The 23,334-nt window shown below is 40.4% G+C and overlaps 1 protein-coding gene across 2 annotated transcripts; it reads left to right on the top strand.

The window, feature by feature from the left end:
• The first annotated feature begins 846 nt into the window (after window positions 1–846).
• On the top strand, window positions 847–22,659 carry zgc:158868 (uncharacterized protein LOC791147 homolog). Of its 2 annotated transcripts, none has more exons than XM_051951932.1 (7): window positions 847–1,071; window positions 4,334–4,388; window positions 7,461–7,657; window positions 15,219–15,276; window positions 17,630–17,748; window positions 19,674–19,784; window positions 22,350–22,659. In XM_051951932.1, the coding sequence occupies exons 1-7, from the start codon at window positions 925–927 to the stop codon at window positions 22,461–22,463; spliced, it is 801 nt and encodes a 266-aa protein (XP_051807892.1). In that variant the 5' UTR covers window positions 847–924; the 3' UTR covers window positions 22,464–22,659. The 2 variants fall into 2 exon arrangements, with proteins under 2 accessions (XP_051807892.1, XP_051807893.1); XM_051951933.1 differs by lacking the exon at window positions 847–1,071 and adding an exon at window positions 2,400–2,451.
• The last annotated feature ends 675 nt before the right edge of the window (window positions 22,660–23,334 follow it).

Raw genomic sequence — 23,334 nt, 5'->3', positions numbered from 1 at the left:
ACTTGTTGTTGATTCTTGACAAAAAATTAGAATTTTATATTTTTATGTTGAAGCCTGAAATGTGGCTAAAGGTTGAAAAGTTCAAGGGGGCCGAATACTTTCACAAGGCACTGTATATCTGCCAAAGGTGGCTACTTTGATGAGTCAAAAGTTTAAAATACATTTAGGCTTCTAAATATTTTTTTTTTAATGTCATGTGTTTATTTGTTCTATGCTTTCACTTCAGAGTACAAGGAGACATTAACATGCATAATTTCCAATATAAAACTGGAAAAATTGGGGTGTTCTAAAACTTTTGACCTGTAGTGTACTTCAGTACATGCTGTCTGGCCAACTCAGTCAAAGTTGAGTCCCTGAAGACAGGAAAAGGTACCATGCTTTGGTTTCTGGTAACTTCATCTTTCTGCTGCTGTGGTTAACCGCACACTTTCCACATATTCTGGGACTTGGCATCATGACAACAGTACTCATTTTCAAACTACACTCCTTAAGGACAAAGGTTTGTACTACGCCCAGAGTGATTGCCGTGTAAAGGTTACTGAATACACACTGTCTTAAAGCCAAACAGATGTCAAGATAAAATTTTACTGTTTGGTAACAAAGAACAAATAATTAGGAGGTGAGGGGTGATGGCAAACTTAGATCTGAATAAGTCAGACAGATGTGAGTATTGGAATCAAACAGGAACCTTTTTGCTGGCTGGCTGATAGAACAGTTGGTTATGTAATGAAAAGATAATGCAAAATGTGTGCAGAGGGTGACAAAACACACATGTTGACACAGAGTGGTGACAGCTTACCCACCCTCTATTGAGTACACACCTATATCAAGAGAATGACGCACATAGGAATAGCATTACAGCAACAGTGTGTTTTCACACACGTTCAGTTGCTGACAAGAGGCGAGACCAGTTGAACAGCTAACATGTCAGTGGAACTGGAAGGCAACATTTTAGTAACTGGGGCCAACAGAGGCATTGGTTTAGAGCTGATCAAACAGCTGGCAGTGAAGACGGGAGGAGAGGCTCACATTTATGCCTGTTGCAGAGAGCCTGAAGGACCTGGTGCTGAGGTGAGACAGCATCAAGACACACACACACACACGCACACACGCGCGCGCACGCATGCACGCACGGTAGTTGCTTTTGACTCATCCATGCATCCAATACCCTACAATTGGGTTATTCCAAGCAGTCAGCTATACAGTCTACCCGTGCTAAGTTGAAGACACTGTTGCTCAATAACAGTGATTCCATTAGCTTGTCCAATTGCTGAGAGATCTTTTCATCAGCTGTCTGAATTTAGCCACTTTCACAAAACGTAACAGACTGACATAGTAAATGAAAATTCTGACATCTGAAAGCGACTGCTGACAGTTATATGATGTATGAATAAGATACAGTTTCTTGAGAGTACTTTTTGTTAAAAGAAGTTCTATGGAGGCACCTTCCATTAAAATTTTGATCATCAGTGTATCCGTGCTTGCATCTCCACAAAAATCACCCTGCACAGATTTTACTGACTATAAACTATATTGGAGTGTTGGGAAATCCTATTAGCCTGTTGTTATGAACAAAGAAACATTATGATTTTTTTGCAGTTTAATTAATAATGGTTTCATTTGTTCTTTACTCAATGCACATAAAATGCAATGTTCTGCTGGGAAACCTTGAGTCCTGGCATTCATGTGGATGGTTAACATGTACCACCCACCAAAACATTGCAGGTCAAGTAACCCCCCTCCAACCCACCAAGGGAATTGGACTGTTTAGATCAGTGTATATTATCAGACATCCAGGTCATATTAATATAGCTCCTGGGATTAGATTGTTGACATTTGCTTATATTTACAGGTCAGCAGGGTTAGACGGTTGCTATAAAAATGTTATCCAATACACCGAATAATTACCAGGTAAAAAAAACATACTGAGTAACCAAGCATCTCAAAACTAAACTAATGCAACTTGATTGCTTTATTTTCTTGATTTTTTTATTACTTTAACACCAATTATTAAAATAAAAAAATGGAGGATAGCTCAAATAGTTTCTGAGTTGTGGGGGTCTGAAAATTTTCAGAATTTGGGCTATAAAAAGCCTCGCCAGGGTTTTTTGCATCTTTAAGTGGTTAATTCTCAATACTGTAGTACTACACTAGTACTACTGTACTAACATTCAAGTTAGTACATGTAATTTGTATGTGTATGTTATAATTACATGTATGCATTGCAAATGGGTGTCAACATGTCATGATATCTACAGGTATGGCTCTAAACTAGACCTTGTGACACAAAAAGGGCATTACACTTTTTGAAGGTAGTCACCTTTGACTACTAACATTTCAAAAAGAACAAAACATACAAAATACTACCATTGGAATACCTGTAGCATCAACCTAGGAAGAATGCCAGGTTACGGAGGCAATACAGCTGAATCTCATCTCGTTGAAGGCAGGGTGAATGATCAGGCGGCTCCGGGAGTGACGTAGACTGGAATGGAGGAAACAGAAAATCAATTGAGAGCAAGCACTGGCGGTATGGCTGGCTGGCTGGCTGGCTGGCTGGCTGGCTGGCTGGCTGGCTGGCTGGCTGGCTGGCTGGCTGGCTGGCTGGCTGGCTGGCTGGCTGGCTGGCTGGCTGGCTGACTGACTGACTGACTGACTGACTGACTGACTGACTGACTGACTGACTGACTGACTGACTGACTGACTGACTGGATTTACAGGGGATGTTACAATCCGGCACAGAGAGGTGGGCAGCATCCGTTTATAAAGCGAGAGACGAAGGATGTGATTGGCTGTCCCCAGCTGCTCCTGTGCCAATTGATCATGATCACGAAATGTGAAACACCTGTACCATTCTTGCCTGCCGAACGAACCTAGAAAAAGAGGGAGAGAGAGAGCACAGAGCAGAGCTAACTAGGACCAGCTGCAGCTGGCCTGACAAGAGGCTGAGAATTAACCACTTACAGATGAAAAAAAAAACCCTGGCGAGGCTTTTTATAGCCCAAATTCTGAAAATTTCAGACCTCCACAACTCAGAAACTATTTGAGCTACAGGCCTACAATTTTCCATAGAAAGTACTTTTGTGACTATCTAATGGCATGCAAATTTAGGACTAATTTGAAGATGGTGCGGCAACACCCCCAAGGAATATCTGGTCATTTCACCTGGAATGACCCTACAGAGAAACCAAACAATTCAAAGTTCCCTTTGAATTCCCTTTGAGCAACCAGTCAGTGATGGAATAGAACCAAAAAGTCCCCTTTGATGGCTAGAAAACAGAATGAGATAATTGTTAGTGATTATATCAGTAACAATTGTTTTAATTCAATTATTTAATAGACAGAGACTGAATTCATCCCAAAATCATGAGTGTTAGCAACACTGTATTATATCATTCTGTATTTTAAAATGTGTTTTATCTGTAATTTTGTTTATGATTCCAATTTTTACTCAATATAAATGTAATATGATTCTGCATTATTTGCTGTAGCTTCAATAGAATACAGTTACCTTTTCTTAGATTGTATGTAATTACTTTTCATGTATTCCATTAGCAGTGTTGGAGGTAATTCTTTCTCTCTTGGAATGCCGACAGAAATGAAGTAGAGCTCAAGATATGAAGTCGGTGGGGACCTGCTTATCATTACATTGCACCATGTATACTCGGTCCAAGCGCCTTAGCTTACCTTTAAACAATGAATACTGTTATTTATGATCCTTTTTTGAGCATTATTTGTGCATGTATGTTTACACATATTGGGTATAGATTACTATATTCTAAATCTCTTTAGAATGTGGTGCCTTATCTGATTTTATTGTCAGGGACCAGTTTTTTTAGAGGTTGTGTGGGGATGCACCTGCTTGACTCCTTAAATATTGACCAACCACTTAATACTTAAATGTACTTGAAGGTTTAGTCTGTGATTCTGGAGAAAGACAGCTGATATTTAACTGGTTAGCATGTACCAGATTTGCCGTCCCTACTGCTCCCACTGTCTTCCCCCCCTTTCCATGCACAGACGACCCTGGAATAGGGTTGCGTTGGGTCAGTCCGAGTCACTGTTTTTTTTCCATTTAGAGAGCTAGGGCTGAGTGCACACGCAAGGATTTTTAAAATGTATAGTTTGCCCTCTGACATTTAGGACTGACAGGTAGTGGACCATTCACTGAATTTGCCAGATTTGCATTGAATGACAACTCACCTAAAATTAAGAGATGAGATCATGGCTGCTGCAGCTTATTTCTTTATTTCTGTCTTTGATATTTCATCTTCTCTTTATCATCGTTCTGACTTTCAAACATCATGCTTTGCTCCTTCTCTGTTCCCTACAGGCACTGAGAGAGGTCGCCACTAAATGCCCAGGAAAGATAACAATTATCAAACTAGGTAAGCACAATACACGCCTCTCATATCTCAACAGAAACTCAAATATATACTTATGGAACTGAAATAAGTGCATTTTTATCGAACATCAATGTGTAGCCTTAAATGACTGTGATGCTGGGACACAGTACATAGACTGGGCGTGCCAGGAGCATTAGCAAAATTCAGCACAAAGTGTTCAAATATGAACTCTGCTTAGGTTTGCACATTGTTATGACATTCCCAGGCAAACTGCTGCTAACAAGCTTATTCAAACATGACAGTTACTGTTGATAACTGATCACCAGATTTTTGTTTTTTGAAACCTGGTTGCAACACAAAGACTGTTAGTCTGAATGAATCAACTCCTTTCCTACAAACTGTCATGTTCCTTGAATCACAGGCCGAGGAGGGGGAGCGGCAGCAATCTACCACTCCAGCTTAATAATGAACCAGAGACATAAACTTGGCTACAGCTCTTTTGAAAGTCTTACTCTTAGTCTTTCACATCCCGATTGGAAAGCTCAGAAACCACTTCTATTTGTTATTATGTACCTACTGTGAGTTTTTATTTGAATTCTAGATTCAACTCAATTTATCACGATTTAACTCGGCACCATTTACTGATAAATTGGAGGGCAGTTATTCTAACTTTACTCCCACAGAAGTGGATTATCTTGTTAATAATGCTGCACTGTGTATGACTCAGTAGTGTTGAAATAGACAGCTATGTCTCAGAGAGCACCTGCTCCTTGGTACAATTCCCAGGAACTGAGGAAGAAAGAAAAAAAGGAAGAAAAATTAGTGGCATTACACTACTTAAGAGGAAGTTTATGTAGCTTGGAAAAACAGACTAATGATTTACAAAAAAGCTCTTCATAATGTCAGGATAGCGTATGACTCATCATTAATAGAGGAGAACAAGAACAACCCCAAGTTTCTCTTCAGCACTGTAGCCAGGCTGACAAAGAATCAGAAGTCTGTTGAGCCATGTATTCCTTTAGCTCTAAGCAGCAACGACTTCATGAGATTCTTTACAAATAAAATTTTTACAATCAGAGAAAAAAAAAATCTCTTGTTTGAAGCTACACCTGTCACAGATGTATCACCGAGTACAACTGCTTTAGAATTGGCTGTAAGACCTGATGGATATTTAGACTTCTTCACTTCTATGCATCTGAGCTAAATTCAGCAGTGTCTTCATTTAAACCATCACCATGTCCTTTACATCTTATCCCAAAGGCTGTTCAAGGAGGCTTTACCTTTAATTTATACTTCAGTGTTAGATTTGATCAATCCTTCTCTAGTACTAGGCTATGTAATGTGGCTTTTAAGGTTTCTGTAAACAAAACTTTACTTCAAAAAGCCTACTCTTGATCCAGATGTTTTAGTTAGCTATCAACCTATTACAAAGGATCGCATACACCCTGTTGTGCTGCGACTCTAGAGAGGAAAGAAATGGCCCAGCATCAGCAGCTTGGATCCAAGACTGACTTTTGGACTCAGTCATGACAGCATCTGGAAACTGCTCTGACGTGTCAAGATCATAATTTGTTGAGTGGGCCTTTGTCACCATACAAGCAGAGAAAATGTCATTAAGTGCTTATGCTGTGCTGTCAGACCCAGAGCTTGATGCAGAGCTGTCTAACACCTTAGAAATTGGCACAAAACAAATTTGCCCCCAGTGAGGTCGTTTTCCTTGCTTTAATGGGCAAGGCGGGTCAGACAGCTGCTTTAAAAAAAGCACCTGACCAAAGGCAACTGAACATAAATGTTGTACAAAGGGGCAGGTACAAAGCTCACCCCAACACCCACAACAACTGCACTTAAAAATGACATGATGATTTAAAAAAGAAAGACAAAATATCTTCCCCAATAATAGACTGGGAGCTTCCTGTGTCTCTTAGCATCTTGACTGGCTGTGGACCTTTTGAATATCAAGTTAGAATGAATGACTGGAAAAAGGACTATCGTGCTAAAAAGTTAATTGAGGTTTCATGTTGTTCCATAGTATTATAGAAGATAAATAGTAGTGGTATTTATATATTAGAAGAAATAAAAAAAGCTCTTCACTGTCACCTCTCCATATAACCAGAATATCATCAATGTATCTTTTCCATTCTGGATTCTGCTTCATGTGGGCATGGATCATCACATTTTTTTTGTTATGTTGCTGGAAATATGTCCCCGCACCACCTGACTCTTGCATCTTTGTTGTTATAACATCAAGAAGTATAATTAAATCACATCTTGTATTTAACTGTGCTGCCCTTTTATATTTCCTGATGTACAATGTGAATAATGGTTAAAAAAAACTGAAAACATGTACTAAGACCTTTAAAGGCATTAGAGGAGATTTAATTTCCTACGACTTTGAACGTAGCATGCACATGCGCACATACAACCTCTCCCTCACCCCCCTCTAACCTCCCCTCTCTTAACATTTACCAAGAAACGCCCCCCTCCAGAAACTTGCGTAGGACTCGTGAAGTTGTCTTTTACGGCTGGGTCCCCCTGGATCTTTATCTGCCATTATGTAAATAAAGATGAGCAAAACAAGTCGCCAGCTAACTACGAAGCTATACCAAAGCAACACATACAGAAAACACGTAAGTTCAAGGCGTACGTAATCTACGTAACTAGACCTGAGCCGGAAGATTTTTGATTGACAGGAAAGGGAGCAAACCAAACGCCTCGGTCCGAGCGCATTGATTGGCTGATGTTTCTCAGGTCCTGCCATGTCCACAGTTATTTTTTATTCTTTTAGAGACCATACATACAAGTCCACTAAAGGTCAGTATATTCATTTTATGTGAATCAGACAAATTAAACAAAAAAAACATCCTCCATAATGCCTTTAAGTAAGCTTTCCATGGATCAGAATGCAAGCTAAGGTGCCTCAAAAGTTGGAACGTCAAACAATTATTTCTACTTTTTAGTGCATTATTCATTGATGTGAGTCATAGACAGACTTGTTAAACATTCAGTGGTCCTTATGTGCACCAAAAACTTTGACATTGAATCTTCTTTTTGACAGTCAAGAGGCTCTGCATGTGATCATGTGTACATGTTATGTTTTCTCTTGTCCACCTGCAGATGTGGCAGATGAGGACAGTATGTCAACTGCAGCCCGGACTGTCAGTGAGAAGATCGCAGCTGGTGGGTTGAACCTTCTCATCAACAATGCTGCTATCAACAAACCGGCCTCACCAGCTCCACTATCCACCACCACGAAAAAGGACATGATGGACGTGTATGAAACCAATGTGGTTGGACCGTTTGTCCTTGCAAAGGTTGTTTTTTCTTATTCGTGTCTGTGCTTGTAGTGTGTTGTATAGTGAACATGTGTGATGGTGAAAAGCACTAAGTCTATATCTGTTGGAATTTCTTACCACAAAATTGGCAAGACTGTAAGATAAGGGAAACACTTACACATATGTCTTTGTTGGTAATCATTAAGTGTCTGTTACAGATACAGTTTTACCAGTTTCACAGTATTAATACAAAAAAACAAAACCAAAAACAACAGATAACACTCAAAATATGAAATGTACGCAGTAGCAGTCACGTTCTGACACATGCACACTGATCAGGCGTAACATGCCAAGGTAGCACTTTAACAAGGTGCCTTATCCTGGTGCATCCCACTGATGCTCAGTAAGATTTGGATCTGGGGAGTGTGGAACCTGGGTGAACGCCTTAGCTCTGTCGTACTTCCCGGGCCACTCCTGAGCAGTGTTTGTGGTGTGTTAGTGGGCATTATCCTGCTGAGAGTGGCAACTGGCATCAGGGACTGCTGTAGCCATTGGGGGTGGAGGGTTCGAGGGGTTGCTTGACCTGCAATGCTTAGGTGGGTGGTACATGTCAAACATCCACATGAATGTCAGCACTCAAGGTTTATCAGCAGAACATTGAGTTCTAACAAGATGATGGATGTTATTCACGTCACTTGTAAGTGGTCATAATGTTGTGGCTGATTGGTATATTTTATAGGGATTTTTCATTATTTTGACTATTTTCTACATCAAACTGTAAAGTAAAACATTTACATTTATTCAGTAATATGACTGAAAAAAAATCAGTTTTAATTATAACAAGAAGTTTTGCCAAACTTGGACCGCCCGGCGACAAAGATGACCCCTGTGACCTTGAAAATGAGGTCACGGTCACCAAATGCGAACTTGACCTGTGTCTTATTATGGTACACCTGTGTACCAAATATGGTGAGGCTACATCAGTATTTTATTGAGTTATCGCGCGGAAACGAAATTGTTACAGACAAACAAGCAAGCAAGCAAGCAAGCAAGCAAGCAAGCAAGAAAATGCAGCTGAAAACAATACCTTCCGGAAAACGCAGTTTTGCCGGGCGGTAAAAATGTACAACGTAGCTTTACACACTCTTCATTCTTCAACCAGCTTCATGAGGTCCTCACTTGGAACTGTCTTGAAGAAATGCTCACATATGCTGAACACTAAAAGCTGTTTGTGCTTCACCCTGCATCCCAGATCATCCCATGCTTCTGAGAATTCAAGTCACAGACACATCTTAACATCAAGGCCAGGTGCAGCACTCCATCACTCTGCTTCTTGGTCAAATAGCCCTCACAGAATCTCTGGGTGTTTTCTGGTTTACTGTCCCTCTAAAAAGAACTAATATATGCTCCACTAGGCACAAATCAGATGTGTGTTCATTTATACTAAAATCCTATGCTCCTGATTTTGGCACAGTAGGTCAATGGTTTAAATCCCAGTCAGAGTGCAGTTGTCCAGTGAGGACACAGGGCAGGGTACTTACTGCTGCCCCACCTACCTACTTCGTGTTGTATCTACTCCCGGATGTATGTCGCTTTAGATAAAAACATCTGCTAAAAAAAAATTGTAACTGTTCAATGAAACTGTAACTCACACTCCAAATGGTTCTCTTCTTCTTGATGTTCCTCAGACATGGTTTGTTGCAGCAGATCCATGAAGATCTGATTCACAACAGTTGATGTTAGGATGTGTCTGTTACTTGAATTCTCAGAAGCATTGATGTTTGCTGTAATTTGAGGTGCTGTTAATTGTTGATTTGGGAGGCACATAACTCAAATTAACTTTCCCTCTGCAGCAGAGAGAACTCTTGGTCTTCCTTTCCTCTCCTCATGAGAGCCAGTGTCATCATAGCATTTGAAGGTTATTGTGACCTCATTTTCAAGCTTTCAAAGTCAACATCCAGAGACACCTACAGAGAGCGCAAAACTATAAGGGAGAGAATTCAATTCAATTCAATTCAATTTTATTTATATAGCGTCAATTACAGTCAAATCGTCTCAAGACGCTTTACAGAACCCATATGCCTGACCCCCAGAGCAAGCCCAAAGGCGACAGTGGCAAGGAAAAACACCCTTTTAACAGGGAAGAAACCTCGAGCAGAACCCGGCTCTAAATAGGGGGGACCCATCTGCCTGCTGGCCGGGCGGGTTGAGAAGGACAGAAGAGGGCAAGGGGGAGGGATGGGAGAAGAGGGAGGGGTGAGAAAGCAAGGAAAACACAACACACATTTGAATACATGCATGACAGGATATGTGACACAGACAAAGTATAAGCTAACATTGAAAACTGACTCATAGTTTACTCTTATGATGTACGGCTCTGACATTAAACATACTCCTTATATAGCTAGCAGTAAAATTCAAACAGTATGTAAGTTAGCATAACAGTATATTGAAGGCGATGCAGAGTTGACTCGTGGAAAAAGGGAATTGGAAGCAGAGGGCTGGTGGAAGGTCAGTAGCAGCATCCCACAGTGGACATGGTGGAGACTGGACCAGCTGGTGGAACATCGACCGCAGATCTGAAGCATCCAGCTCTGGGACCAGGGACACTCGGAGAAATAGCACAGGGGGAAACAGAGTGAATGTACTGCAATAACGGTATACATATTAAATGTAAAGGTAGATAGAGAAGGGCTCAGTGCGTCAAGAAAAGTCCCCCAGCAGCCTAGGCCTATAGCAGCATGACTAGGGGCAGAACGAAGGGACGTCCAAGAGGGGGTCAGCTGTACAATGAAGACACAAGCCGAACCTCTGTGGGTCACCCAGTCAGCCCCAACTATAAGATTTGTCAAAAAGGAACGTTTTAAGCCTGGTCTTAAAAATAGAGAGGGTGTCTGCCTCCCGAACCCAAACTGGGAGCAGGTTCCACAGGAGAGGCGCCTGATAACTGAAGGCTCTGCCTCCCATTCTACTTTTAGAAATTCTAGGAACAACAAGTAAGCCTGCAGTTTGAGAGCGAAGAGTTCTACTTGGATAATAAGGTACTATCAGATCTTTAAGATATGATGGAGATTGGTTATTAAGAGCTTTATATGTCAGAAGAAGGATTTTAAATTCTATTCTGGATTTAACAGGAAGCCAGTGAAGAGAAGCAAGTATAGGGGAAATATGATCTCTTTTGCTAACTCCTGTCAGTACTCTCGCAGCAGCGTTTTGGATCAACTGTAGATGTTTGAGAGAGCTATTTGGACAACCCGATAATAAGGAATTGCAATAGTCAAGCCTGGAAGTAACAAAAGCATGAACTAATTTTTCTGCATCACTCTGAGACAGAATGTTCCTGATTTTTACAATATTACGCAGGTGAAAAAAGGAAGTCCTACAGACTTGCTTTATGTGTGAGTTAAAAGACATGTCCTGGTCAAAAATAACTCCAAGATTCCTCACAGTAGTACTGGAGGCCAATGTGATGCCATCCAGAGTAACTATTTGCTTTGAAAGCGAGTTTCTAAGATGTTTGGGGCCAAATACAATGACTTCAGTTTTGTCTGAATTTAGCAGTAGGAAGTTAAAAGTCATCCAGGTTTTAATGTCCTTAAGACAATCTTGCAGTCTAGCTAACTGATCAGTTTCATCTGGCTTCATAGATAAATACAATTGTGTGTCATCTGCATAACAATGGAAGTTAATACAATGCTTCCTAATAATATTGCCTAAAGGAAGCATGTATAATGTGAAAAGTATCGGTCCTAAGACAGAACCCTGAGGAACTCCGTGATTAACTTTAGTCTGCTCAGAAGAGTTATTGTTGACATGCACAAACTGGAACCTATCTGATAAGTAGGATTTAAACCAATCCAGTGCTGTCCCTTTAATGCCAATTGAATATTCTAGACGCTGTAATAAAATTTTGTGGTCGATTGTGTCAAACGCTGCACTAAGATCTAACAAAACAAGTATAGAGACTAGTCCATTATCTGATGCTATGAGAAGGTCATTAGTAACTTTCACTAGAGCTGTTTCTGTGCTATGATGCACTCTGAAGCCTGACTGAAACATTTCAAACAAATTATTCCTTTGTAGGTGTTCACACAATTGATTTGCAACTGTTCTTTCCAGAATTTTAGAGAGAAATGGTAGGTTGGATATCGGTCTATAGTTAGCTAACACATCTGGATCTAAAGTGGGCTTTTTAAGCAAAGGTTTGATGACAGCAACCTTAAAAGCCTGTGGTACATAGCCTGTTACTTGAGAGAGATTAATCAGATCTAACATTGAAGAATTAATTAAAGGTAAAATCTCCTTGAAGAGTCTAGTTGGGATAGGATCTAAAAGACATGTTGATGGTTTGGATGTAGAAACTGTTGAAATTAGTTCAGAGAGACATATAGGAGTGAAGAATTCTAAAGATTCATCAAGTCTAACAGCCAATTCAAAAGCATCTGTGACATTTGTAGGAAGGGCCAGATTAATTTTATCTCTAATCATAACTATTTTCTGTGTAAAGAAGCTCATGAAGTCGTTACTGGTTAAAACTAAAGGAATACAAGGTTCAACAGAGCTCTGACTCTTTGTCAGCCTGGCTACAGTGCTAAAGAGAAACCTAGGGTTGTTCTTGTTCTCATCTATTAAAGATGAATAATAAGTTGTCCTGGCATTATGAAGAGCTTTTTTATAGATTACTAGACTATTTTTCCAAGCCACATACACTACCTCTGAATTAGTGGAATACCACTTTCTTTCCAGCTTTCGGGATGCCTGCTTTAAAGTCCGCAGCTGGGAATTATACCAAGGAGCAAGTCTTCTCTGAGATATAACTTTCTTTTTTACAGGTGCAACACTATCAAGAGTTGTACGCAGTGAGGCTGAAGCATTATTAACATAATAATCCACTTCTGTGGGGGTAAAATAATAATATTTGCCTTCTGATTTATCAGTAAATGTTGCTGAAGTAAACAGTGAGGGTATTATTTCCTTAAATTTAGATACTGAATTGTCAGACAAACACCTACTGTAATGATATTTGTTCTCAGCTGCTAAACAATCCTTTACTTTAAATTGAAATGTTATCATAAAATGGTCAGAAAGAAGAGGGTTCTGGGGAAATACTGTTAACTCTTCAATTTCTATGCCATAAGTCAGGACAAGGTCAAGAGTGTGATTAAAACTATGAGTTGGTTTATTTACATGTTGAGAAAACCCAATTGAGTCTAATAATGAATTAAAAGCTGTTGTAAGGCTGTCGCTGTCTACGTCAACATGAATGTTAAAGTCACCCACAATAATAACTTTGTCTGAACTGAGCACTAATTCAGATAAAAAGTCTGAGAATTGAGATAAAAACTCAGAATAAGGAGCAGGAGGACGATATATAACAACAAATAAAACTGGTTTCTGAGCTTTCAAATTTGGATGAGAGAGACAAAGAGTGAGATTTTCAAATGAGCTGTAATCAGGTTTAGGCCTCTGGTTCAATTTTAAACTAGAATGGTAGATTGCTGCTACTCCTCCTCCTCGGCCTGTGATTCGAGGAATATGACAGTTAATATGACTAGGGGGAGTTGATTCGTTTAGGCTAACAAATTCTTCCTGCTGCAACCAGGTTTCAGTCAAACAGAACAAATCAATCTGGTGATCAGTTATCAACTCATTTACTAGCAGAGATTTAGACGAGAGAGATCTAATATTTAACAGACCACATTTAATTTTCCTGTCTCTTTGCTCTGTTGAAATAGAGGTATTAATTTTTATTAAATTTTTGTGGTTACTATTTCTTTTGTATATTTTTGATTTGATTAATTTATTGAATTTTGGTGGTCGGGGGACAGACACAGTCTCAATAAAATTAACTGAATTAACTGAATTACTGGAGGGTGACAGCTGTGAGGAAACTGCAGAGAGGTGTGTAAGACTACAGCTCTGCATCCTGGTCTTAAGTCTGGGTTGTCATGCTTTAGGAGTACTAATAAAATCAGCCATATTCCTAGAAATGAGAGCTGCACCAGCCAAAGTGGGATGGATGCTGTCTCTCCTAATCAGACCAGGTTTTCCCCAAAAAGAGCTCCAATTATCAATAAAGCCCACGTCGTTTGATGGACACCACATAGACAACCAGCGGCGAAACGACGACATGCGGCTAAACATGTCATCGCTGGTCAGATCAGGCAAGGGTCCAGAGAAAACTACGGAGTCCGACATGGTTTTGGCGAAAGTACACACCGATGCCACGCTAATTTTGGTGACCTCCGATTGGCGTAACCGGGTGTCGTTACCGCCGACGTGAATAACAATCTTACTATATTTACGATTATCTTTAGCCAGCAGTTTCAAATTTGCTTCTATGTCGCCCGCTCTGGCCCCTGGGAGGCATTTAACTATGGTCGCTGGTGTCGCTAGCTTCACGTTTCTGACTATGGAGCTGCCAATGATCAGAGTTGGTTTCTCAGCGGGTGTGTCGCTGAGTGGGGAAAAACGATTAGAAACATGAAGCGGTTTGTGGTGAGCCGGGACAGCAGGCTTGAGTTTAGGACTGTTTTTCCTACGAACTGTCACCCATCCACCCGGCTGTTCGGGCGCTGCTAAGGGACGGCTAACAGATGCTACACAAGCTAAGCTATTGCGGTCCGCACCGGCTAAGGGGGCCTGGCTAGCTGCTAGCGGGTTATTTTCCATGGTGCGGAGCCGCGATTCCAATTCGGAGAGCCTCGCCTCCAGAACTACAAAAAGGCTGCACTTATTACATATATCGTTATCACTAAAGGAGGCAGAGGAATAACTAAACATGTGGCACACTGAGCAGGAGAAAGAGAGAGAGGGAGAGGAAGAAGCAGAAGCCATGCTAACACCACAACACAGTGCTGAAACAGGAACAGGAAATGACGCAATACGCTCACCGTAACGTCAGACGTCCAGAATCTTTCCCAGGACGTCATCCGTCAGAATAAACAAGACACAAAGTTAGTGACATTTACTGGTGGTGTTTAACTGTATGGAAAATAACAGAGAAAAGTAGAAGAGAGGTGTTAAGTGCATCATGGGAGATCCCCCAGCATTCTAGACTGATGCCATACCTGTTGACCCTGAGCCAATCCTTTTTGAAAAGCTTTATCAAAAAACAAAGTTTTAGAGCTAATCCTACAACATATAAACCAACTAATAGATTTAGCTTTTGTTTTTTCAAATTTGGGTATTAGAGAGTATGACTAGGGTGGCACAGTGGGGCAATGGTTAGCATTGTCACCTCACAGCTAGAAGGTCCGGGGATCTTTCAGTGCATGCTGGGTGTCCTGGCTTCCTTCCACAGTCCAAGGACATGCTGAGGTTAACTGGAGACTCTAAATGATCTTCGGCGTTAATGTGACTGTGACTTGGTTGTCTGTTTGTCTGTGTGACCCAGTGATGGACTGGTTACATGTCCAGGGTGAACCCTGCCTTCACCCTGTGTTGGCTGGCGTAGACTCCAGCCCCCTTGCCACGCTGCAGAGGATTAAGCAGAGTGTAGATAATAGGTGGATGAACGGAGACTATGAGTCTCATTACAAATTATAACAAAATTTGGGGTTTAGGTTGATTAATAAGTTCATCATTTCCATGTTGTCAGGTGTTGCTGCCACTCCTGCAAAGAGCAGCAGAGAAGGACTCATCAGCAAAGGACAATGGTATGTATCTTTTCGTATGCAGTACGAGTACTTTATCTCTGATACAGTTAATAGGTGGGAAATGGAAAGAGCAGATTTGGTGGACATTTCATTCCAAATTAATATTGTAGTAATGTACATAGATTTTTTTTTCACTTTTGTTGTATTTGCCATGCCAGTAGTTTACCTTCTTTATCACCTTGTTCATAAAATGTTTAAGTCTTAAGAGACTTGCAGCTGCTCTGGATTCTGCTAGCTTCTTATACTCCTCTCTCAGAATTAGTACTTCTTTTTCTGTTTTTGGGTCACTTTGCTTATAAACTTTTTCTTGGTGGATTCTAATTTCATCCTGCAAATGTTGCTTTTTTGTTGTGCTTTAATAGTCTTAGAGCTTGTGTAGCTCCTTATATGTCCCCTAAGAAAAGCTTTAAATGCTTCCCATTGGCAGAAGTTTGTGTCACATTAAATGCAAAGAACTCATCTGTGTTTTTTCCAAATAGTCTAATTCTGGTCCTGTAGCCACCTGTGCTGAAGTGACATTAATGCTATCATAACAGTATAGTACAGTATTGGAGTGTAATCCCACAGATATTAAGAAGTAATCAATATTGTGTATTATGTGTTCTTCAGTTACATGAATAAGCCTCATCATCAGTTTTCAGTTCCCTTCATATGTCTATCAGGCCTAGTTCTTTAATAAAACACTGAATAGTTGTTCTGCATCGGACTGAACTATTCAGTAACTGAGTGTAGACCTGTAGACCTGTCGAGGATTGGATCCAGCATGCAGTTAAAATCTCCTGCTATTATATGTTGCCCTGGGTATGTTTAGAGAGTACGAAACAGATTTGTTAAAAAAAAAAAAAAAAGTTTGGATTATCTTCATTAGGGCTTCACACATTTACTAAGTTCAGATTTTCTGGTGAGAGTCAACAAAGCTGTGAATGCATCCCCCTGCCATCTCCTTGTAATCTTAATGCTTTCCTCTTCCGGAATGTGTGTTTCTTGTAGGAATATGATTTTAGAATCCAAATTTTTCTGTTGTCTCGTCAACTTGACTTGTGTGAAAACAATCCCTTTCTTTCCACTTATGTCAGATGTCCAGTTAGCTCATAGGATAAGAAAACTCTTTGTTGTTGCACAATTTGCAAACAACCACGCTTTTATCCAAGCTGCCATCGGGAAGATTTTTAAAAGAAAACTTTCCTCCCAACAAGCACAATGATTCTTATCTTCCTTCCCTGTTTACCAAGCCTTCTTGTGCACTGACATCACTCTTGTGTATCTTCCTCACTGCAGACCATAGACCGTATGCTGCAGACAGACTTTAGGCTCATTACCGCCACCAAATGGGGTGGAGTGTTTAACAGTTTTACCAGTGTGTCACAAATTAAGGGACTGGCAGGTACGATTAAATGCGTTAAATTATTTAACGCGTTGTTTTTCCTGTAAATAAGTCATCGAAATTAACGCGTAACAGTCTAAGCCCTATTTATTATCTAACCAGTCTTTGGTTTATTGTCCTTTCAGTTTATCGGATTGACATACGTAACTTCCAGTGTTTTAGATTTTTTTTGTTCCTCAGGTTCTGCCTTGACCTTTTTTCTACTGGATTGTTGTAGTCTTTTTAGTTAATTCCTGACAACCATCGATGTCACTCACTTAGTTTTAATCACTCCACCTTATAGTCCCTGTGCAGACCTGGAGCAGAGGTGGTTTGGCTCCCTATTGTGGGAGGAATCAACATTTTCACTCAACTCTCTCTCATTGTAAATGCTTATATGCATCCTTATATTGTCACTGTGCTAAACACTGAATGTAGGTTTTATCTTTATGCTGCCACATGCTGTGATTTGCTTGACATATCTGTTTAAACATCTGACCTGCTTGTCTTCTTTGCTGGAAGAAAGCTTATTTCACATGAGGGTCACTCATGTTCTGTGTTGCAGCTTTTATTTTAAATCCCTTTAAGAGTGACCCTGAAAATGCAAGTTATGCTCACAATGGCCAGTACATCCTGTCATTAGACATATGTGTTACTTCCTGAAGGAAAGTCTTTGTGCTTCTGGTGCGTTGTGTGATGATTTAGGGTCAAGGTTGTGCTTCAGGAGTCCGAGGCCTTGGATTTAAGGTCAGATTCTTTAGAGCAGAGATGTAGCTGTGCTTTACAAAATGATGATCTTCCTACTGAAGTGGCCAGGTGACTGGATCTAATTGCAGAATGACTCTCTGTTGTTAGAAAAAGTGGCTGCTCTTTAATCAACATTTTGAATCAAGCCATTAAAGGGAAAGATTTGAAGTTTGAAATGTGTTCTATAGTTTTGATCATTTCTAAGTCATGATGCAAATATCTTGGTCTCTCTTTGTGTCCCAGGTAACAAAATGTCCTGCAGGAGGGCAGCCATCATTAACCTCTCCACCATGGTTTCTTCCATTGAGAAATGTCCAGAGACCTTCTCAACAGCACAGATGTACCCTTATAGAACCAGTAAGGTACTGCTAACTTACATACAGTCTAAATAGGAAGAACTGAGTATGAATTTAAGGAGAATTTTATTTACTTTTTAATAGGGCTGTTAAAATAAATGCCTTAATGCAGATTAATCCATCATCATGATTAATCTGATTAAAATTTTTAATGCAATTAACACATCTGCAGGACAGTATGACTCAAAAAATCTGAAACATCTCCAGCAATGCATTTTGTGCCTTTTGTCCAAGTAGACTTGACGTCGCGCATGCGTAAATAGGCAGTTGATCTGCTCGTGGCAGAACTGAGCAACACGCCATAGAATACAGCAAACAGTAGGACCCGGCTGATTTACCTGCCAGCCCATTAAATTGGCCAGTTCTATTTATATATGAATATAAATATTTCCTAATAAGCATCAAGGGCCAGAGTTTTGCCGATTAGAGGCCAATATACTGTTAATTTCTCATAAAACAGTAAATGATGTTATGTGTCGGACTCGCGCAGAATGACATCTTTGCGCTGTTTAAGCTGCAGCCAGGCAACATTACAGGAGTGGGCTGAGCGGACAGGTACGTTTATAAGCATGTTGTGAAATTAATGATGATTCAACATGTCTCCCCTTTCATTTCAGAGAAGAAGTTAAAATTTAATGATACACATTATTGTCTGTCTTCAGCAACCATCATGATGTCACTCTTAGTTTTACTTTGTCAGAAAATACTATAACGTGACCCAGGTTGTAGCAGCAACTCACTGTGTGTGTTGTTACGGAGTAACATTAGTGCCAGACTATTTGTGACCATTAAATATTTAAAATGCAACTCTGTCAAAGATGACATATTTTACATCTGAGAAAGGTGTCTCTGGTTTTAATTTTGGTTCATGTGAGTCAGGATTTTTTTCCCCCCTACCTTTATTAATGCCCAGAGGGGAATTTCTGATTTTTGCGTATCCCCTCAGTTGAGGGGGTCAGAGCGCAGGGTCAGCCATGGTATGGCGCCCCTGGAGCAGGAAGAGTTAAGGGCCTCACTCAAGGGCCCAACAGTGTCCGCACACCTCACAGTCTTCAGTTCTACAGATTTTTTAAAAGTGTTTAATATTGATTGAATTTTTTGGAGTCAAAATGATTGTTTTTGAGTTAAATATTCTTACAGAGGGGTGGTGTCAGGTCGATTTTGGCATCATTTTCTTCAATCTGTGGAGTAATGCTTGAAATGCCACAACTTAATAAATAATAAGCTAGAGTCCTGAAATTTTGTAGTCTCATTGACATGTACAGTTGGTCTTCAATGGGTCAACACTGCTTTGATAGAACAATACAAACCATTTATATGATGGTGTAAATTTGGTCAAACAATGTCAATGTTGCTATTTATTCCAATATTCAACCAACCATAAAACCTTCCTTTTTCAGCCTCTTAGGCTGAAAATGTTTTCTTTGATTGGCACCAACAGGAACTTTAAAAATATAGAGTATGAGGAAAAAAGGATTAAAATTATGCACTGCATTTATGGCCAATATTAGGACTAAAAATCAGCTGGTATGATAAGTGAAACCACTCCAGGAAGAGCTATGACATAGTTTTTGGGCTAAAAGGAAAATGCTTGTTTTCCAAATCACCGTGCACATAGATCAGATTGCAGCTTTGGTTGTAAAGGCACTGTGGGAGTGCCTTAAACCTGCATTCTTTCTAACAGGCAGCAGGGGGTGACTCCTTTACTTGCTTGTGAGATCCCTACAGAGTCTGTTGAAAGCTCTTGTTTATGTTAAGTGATTGTGGTCAGATTTATCAATATGACATGAAGTTATTTACATAAATTGTTCTTGGCTTTAGTTCATTTTTTTCTGATTGGTTTCAAAAACCTGCATTGTCATGTCAAATTTTGCTAAATACGAACGTAGTGTGTGAACAGCAATGAAATCTGGCCTTTCTGTTGTCACCAGGCAGCACTGAACATGCTGACTCGCTGTCAAGCTTTGGACTTTAAGAGCCACAACATACTGGTGGCAGCCATCCATCCAGGCTGGGTTCGCACTGAAATGGGAGGAGCAGAGGTAAGATGATGGTGATTTTAGACTAGAGCTATATGGACTTAGATGAGAAACACAGTCGGGGAGTTGGTTGGGGGCTGCAGCCTATCCCAAAGGCAGGGGACACCCTGGTCAGGTTGCCAGTCTGTCACAGGGCTACATATACAGACAAACAGTCACACTGGCGTTCACAACTACGGGTAAATTAGAATAATCAATTTGCCTCAGCATATTTTTGGACTGTGGGAGGAAGCCAGAGTGCCCGGAGAAAACCCACGCATGCACAGGGAGAACATGCAAACTCCACACAGAAAGATCCCGAGAAGTTGTTGAAAGTGCTAACCACTACGCCACTGTGCAGACCCATTTTATTTTTGATTTTATTTATTTTTATTTTATATGTACTCTTATTAAGGGAACAAAAGTATTGGTGATTTTTATTGTATATATGTATACACATGAATATGCATGTGTATGCACACACACACACACACACACACACACACACACACACACATGTTTGTTTTTCTATACCGGTGGGGACTTACCATTGACTCCCATTCATATCTAACTCCTAACCCTTACCCTAACCCTAACCTTAACCATCACCAAATCAATGCCTAACCCTAAACAAACGTTTTTGCACTTTTACATTTTTATTAACAACAATATGGCCAAGAAAACGGTGTTGCCACCCGTGGGGACCTCATTTTAGGTCCCCACCGTAAGACAAGTCCCCACCTTTATAGCAAATAGTCAGGTCAAAGTCCCCACCTGTATAGCAGAAACAAGTACACACACACACACACACACACACACACACACACACACACACACACACACACACACACACACACACACACACACTATGTTTTTCTATCCTTGTGAGGACTTACCATTGACTCCCATTCATATCTAACTCCTAACCCTTACCATAACCTTAACCCAGAACAAAATCATGCCTAACCCTAAATAGACTTTTTTGCACTTTTACTTTTATCAGTCACAACAACATGGCCAAGAAAACACTGTTTCCCCTCATGGGGACCCAAATGAGGTCCCCACAAATGACATTTCTTTGGTTTTCATTAGGTCCCCACAACCCCTATAATTACCCGCCCACACACACACACACACACACACACAGGCTGCTTTATTAGGTACACCTGTTCAATTGCGTAACACAAATAGCCAACGACATGGCCGCAACTCAATGCATTAAGATATGTACATATGTTCAAGACAACTTCCTAAAGTTCAAACCAAGCATCAGAATGGGAAAGGAAGGGGATTTAAGTGATTTTGAACGTGGTATGGTTGTTGGTGTCAGACGGACTGGGTTGAGTAGTTCAGAAACTGCTGATCCACTGGGATTTTGACGCACAATGATCCAAAAAAGAGAAATTATCCAGTGAGCAGCAATTGTGTAGAAGCAATAGCCTTGTTGTTTTTATTTTAACCTTTATTTTACCAGGAAGTCCCTTGAGATTAAAAATCTCTTTTCCAAGGGAGACCTGACCAAGACGACTCTTGATGTGAGAGATCAGAGAAGAATGGGCAGACTGGTCACCGTGTCAATCCCTTCATAACTACAGTGTATCCATCTTCTGATGCCACTTGCAGCAGGAAAATGCACCATGTCACAAAGCTCAAATCACCTCAAACTGATTTCTTGAACATGACAACAAGTTCACTGTAGTCTGATGGCCTCTACAGTCACCAGATCTTTATCCAGTAGAGCACCTTTGGGATGTGGTGGCACAGGAGATTTTCATCATGGATGTGCAGCCGACAAATCAGCAGCAACTGTGTGATGCTATCATGTCAGTAAGGACCAAAATCCCTGAAGAATGTTTCCAACACCTTCTTGAAAGCATGCCGCTAAGAATCAGAGTAAGACAGTTGTGAGGATAAACGGGGGTCCAACCTTTTACTGGCAAGGTGTACCTAATAAAGTGGTCAGTGAGTGTGATCTATATCTATAGTTTATTGTTTGATTCTTCTGCTGCTGTGGACATACTGTATGTTTCTCCAGTGATGATAATGTGAAATTGTTGACAAAAACAAATAATTGGATTGTTGAGTGAGGAAATGAATAACTCTTAAAAGACTCCTTCTGTTCTTTGTTTTTTTGTTGCTGTTTTTTACCCGGGGGCTACTCAGTGATGTAGTGGTTAGCACTTTCGCCTTGCAGCAAGAAGATCCCTGGTTTGAATCCCGGCCTGGGCCTGGGATCTTTCTGCATGGACTTTGCATGTTCTCCCTGAGCATGCGTGGGTTTCCTCCGGGTACTCCGGCTTCCTCCCACAGTCCAAAAATATGCTGAGGTTAACTGAGTACTCTAAATTGCCCGTAGGTGTGATTTTTTTTTGTCTGTATATGTAGCCCTCGACAGACTGGTGATCTGTCCTGGATGTCCCCTGCCTTCGCCTGAGTCAGCTGGGATAGGCTCCAGCACCCCCTGTTACCCTAGTGAGGATAAAGCGGTGTATAGAGAATGGATGGATGGATGGATGTTTTTTTACCCCTGTTGTCCTCTCTGCATTTCTATTGAATATTCTTTCTTTCTATTTGTGTTATCTCCCTTAGGCTCCTCTGTCTACCCAGGACAGCACACTTGCTCTACTCCGTGTGATCTCATCACTTAGCAACAAAGACAGTGGGATGCTTCTGGACTGGGGGGGCAACGTGATCCCCTGGTAGTGTCCACCATGGCAAACACACCCAACCCAGGCAGTCCAGATTCTACAATGCATCATTCAGCAGGGGTTAATTTTCTGCAGAAGAAACTGCATTCTTGTCATCTGAAATGTAATACTTGCACTTGTTTGGTTCTAAATACTTACTAAAGATAGCTTGTGGAAATAATAAAATTTAATAAAAAAGCTTCACTAGCATACTCCACTTTGTCATGGAAAAATTATTAGACCGCCCTTGTTTTCTTTAATTTCTTGTTCATTTTAATGCCTGCTGCTGTGGGAAATGGTGTGTTTTATAATTTGCTAAGTGTGCATATTAAAGAGTTTTATTGGTTCTGAGGAATAGAAAGGTCAAGATCATCATTACCACGGTGTGACTGTAATGAAACAAAGAAGAAAAGTCCAGAATCGATAAGAAGGAGCTTATGCTTTATTTTACTTATTACTCATGTGATTGAATGCAAGGATGATCAAGACATAAAGTAATTGATAATCAAAGTACAGACAGTTTTTGATAATAAAGGTACAGATAGTTTTTGACGTAAGTCATAATCAGTAAAGAACATGAGCTTGCTGTGTGTGCAGTTTCTAATCTTGCTTTGCAGGGGTGAAGTCATTCCTACGAGAGCGATAATGACAAAACATCAGCTGTGACCATAGACTGTATATATAATGGACGTAGCATCTGGCTCCAAATTTGAAGCCCACCCGGAAGTGTCAAAAACTTGCAATATCACGCCGTCCGCTAGGGTTGGCTCCAAAAAGCTTTTGCTCCATAGACCCCAATTCATTTTTGGAAAAAATAAAATTTGATAGACTGATTTTCTACAGCTCAGGATTTTTTTCCCGTTAGTTTTCATGGTCAAAATGAGAGA

The sequence above is a fragment of the Acanthochromis polyacanthus genome, chromosome 8 (genome assembly GCF_021347895.1).
Source record: "Acanthochromis polyacanthus isolate Apoly-LR-REF ecotype Palm Island chromosome 8, KAUST_Apoly_ChrSc, whole genome shotgun sequence".
In the NCBI taxonomy this organism is placed as follows: domain Eukaryota; kingdom Metazoa; phylum Chordata; class Actinopteri; family Pomacentridae; genus Acanthochromis; species Acanthochromis polyacanthus.
The sequence above is the reverse complement of the archived record's forward strand: the minus strand, read 5'-3'. Positions and strand labels throughout refer to the sequence as shown.

Bases quoted from the DNA above. Each gene is read 5' to 3' on its own strand.
- zgc:158868 (XM_051951932.1), top strand. From the start codon at position 925: ATGTCAGTGGAACTGGAAGGCAACATTTTAGTAACTGGGGCCAACAGA. The intron at 15,277-17,629 runs GTATGTATCTTT...TTTGTGTCCCAG, and splicing joins CTCATCAGCAAAGGACAATG to GTAACAAAATGTCCTGCAGG. The intron at 17,749-19,673 runs GTACTGCTAACT...TGTTGTCACCAG, and splicing joins ACCCTTATAGAACCAGTAAG to GCAGCACTGAACATGCTGAC.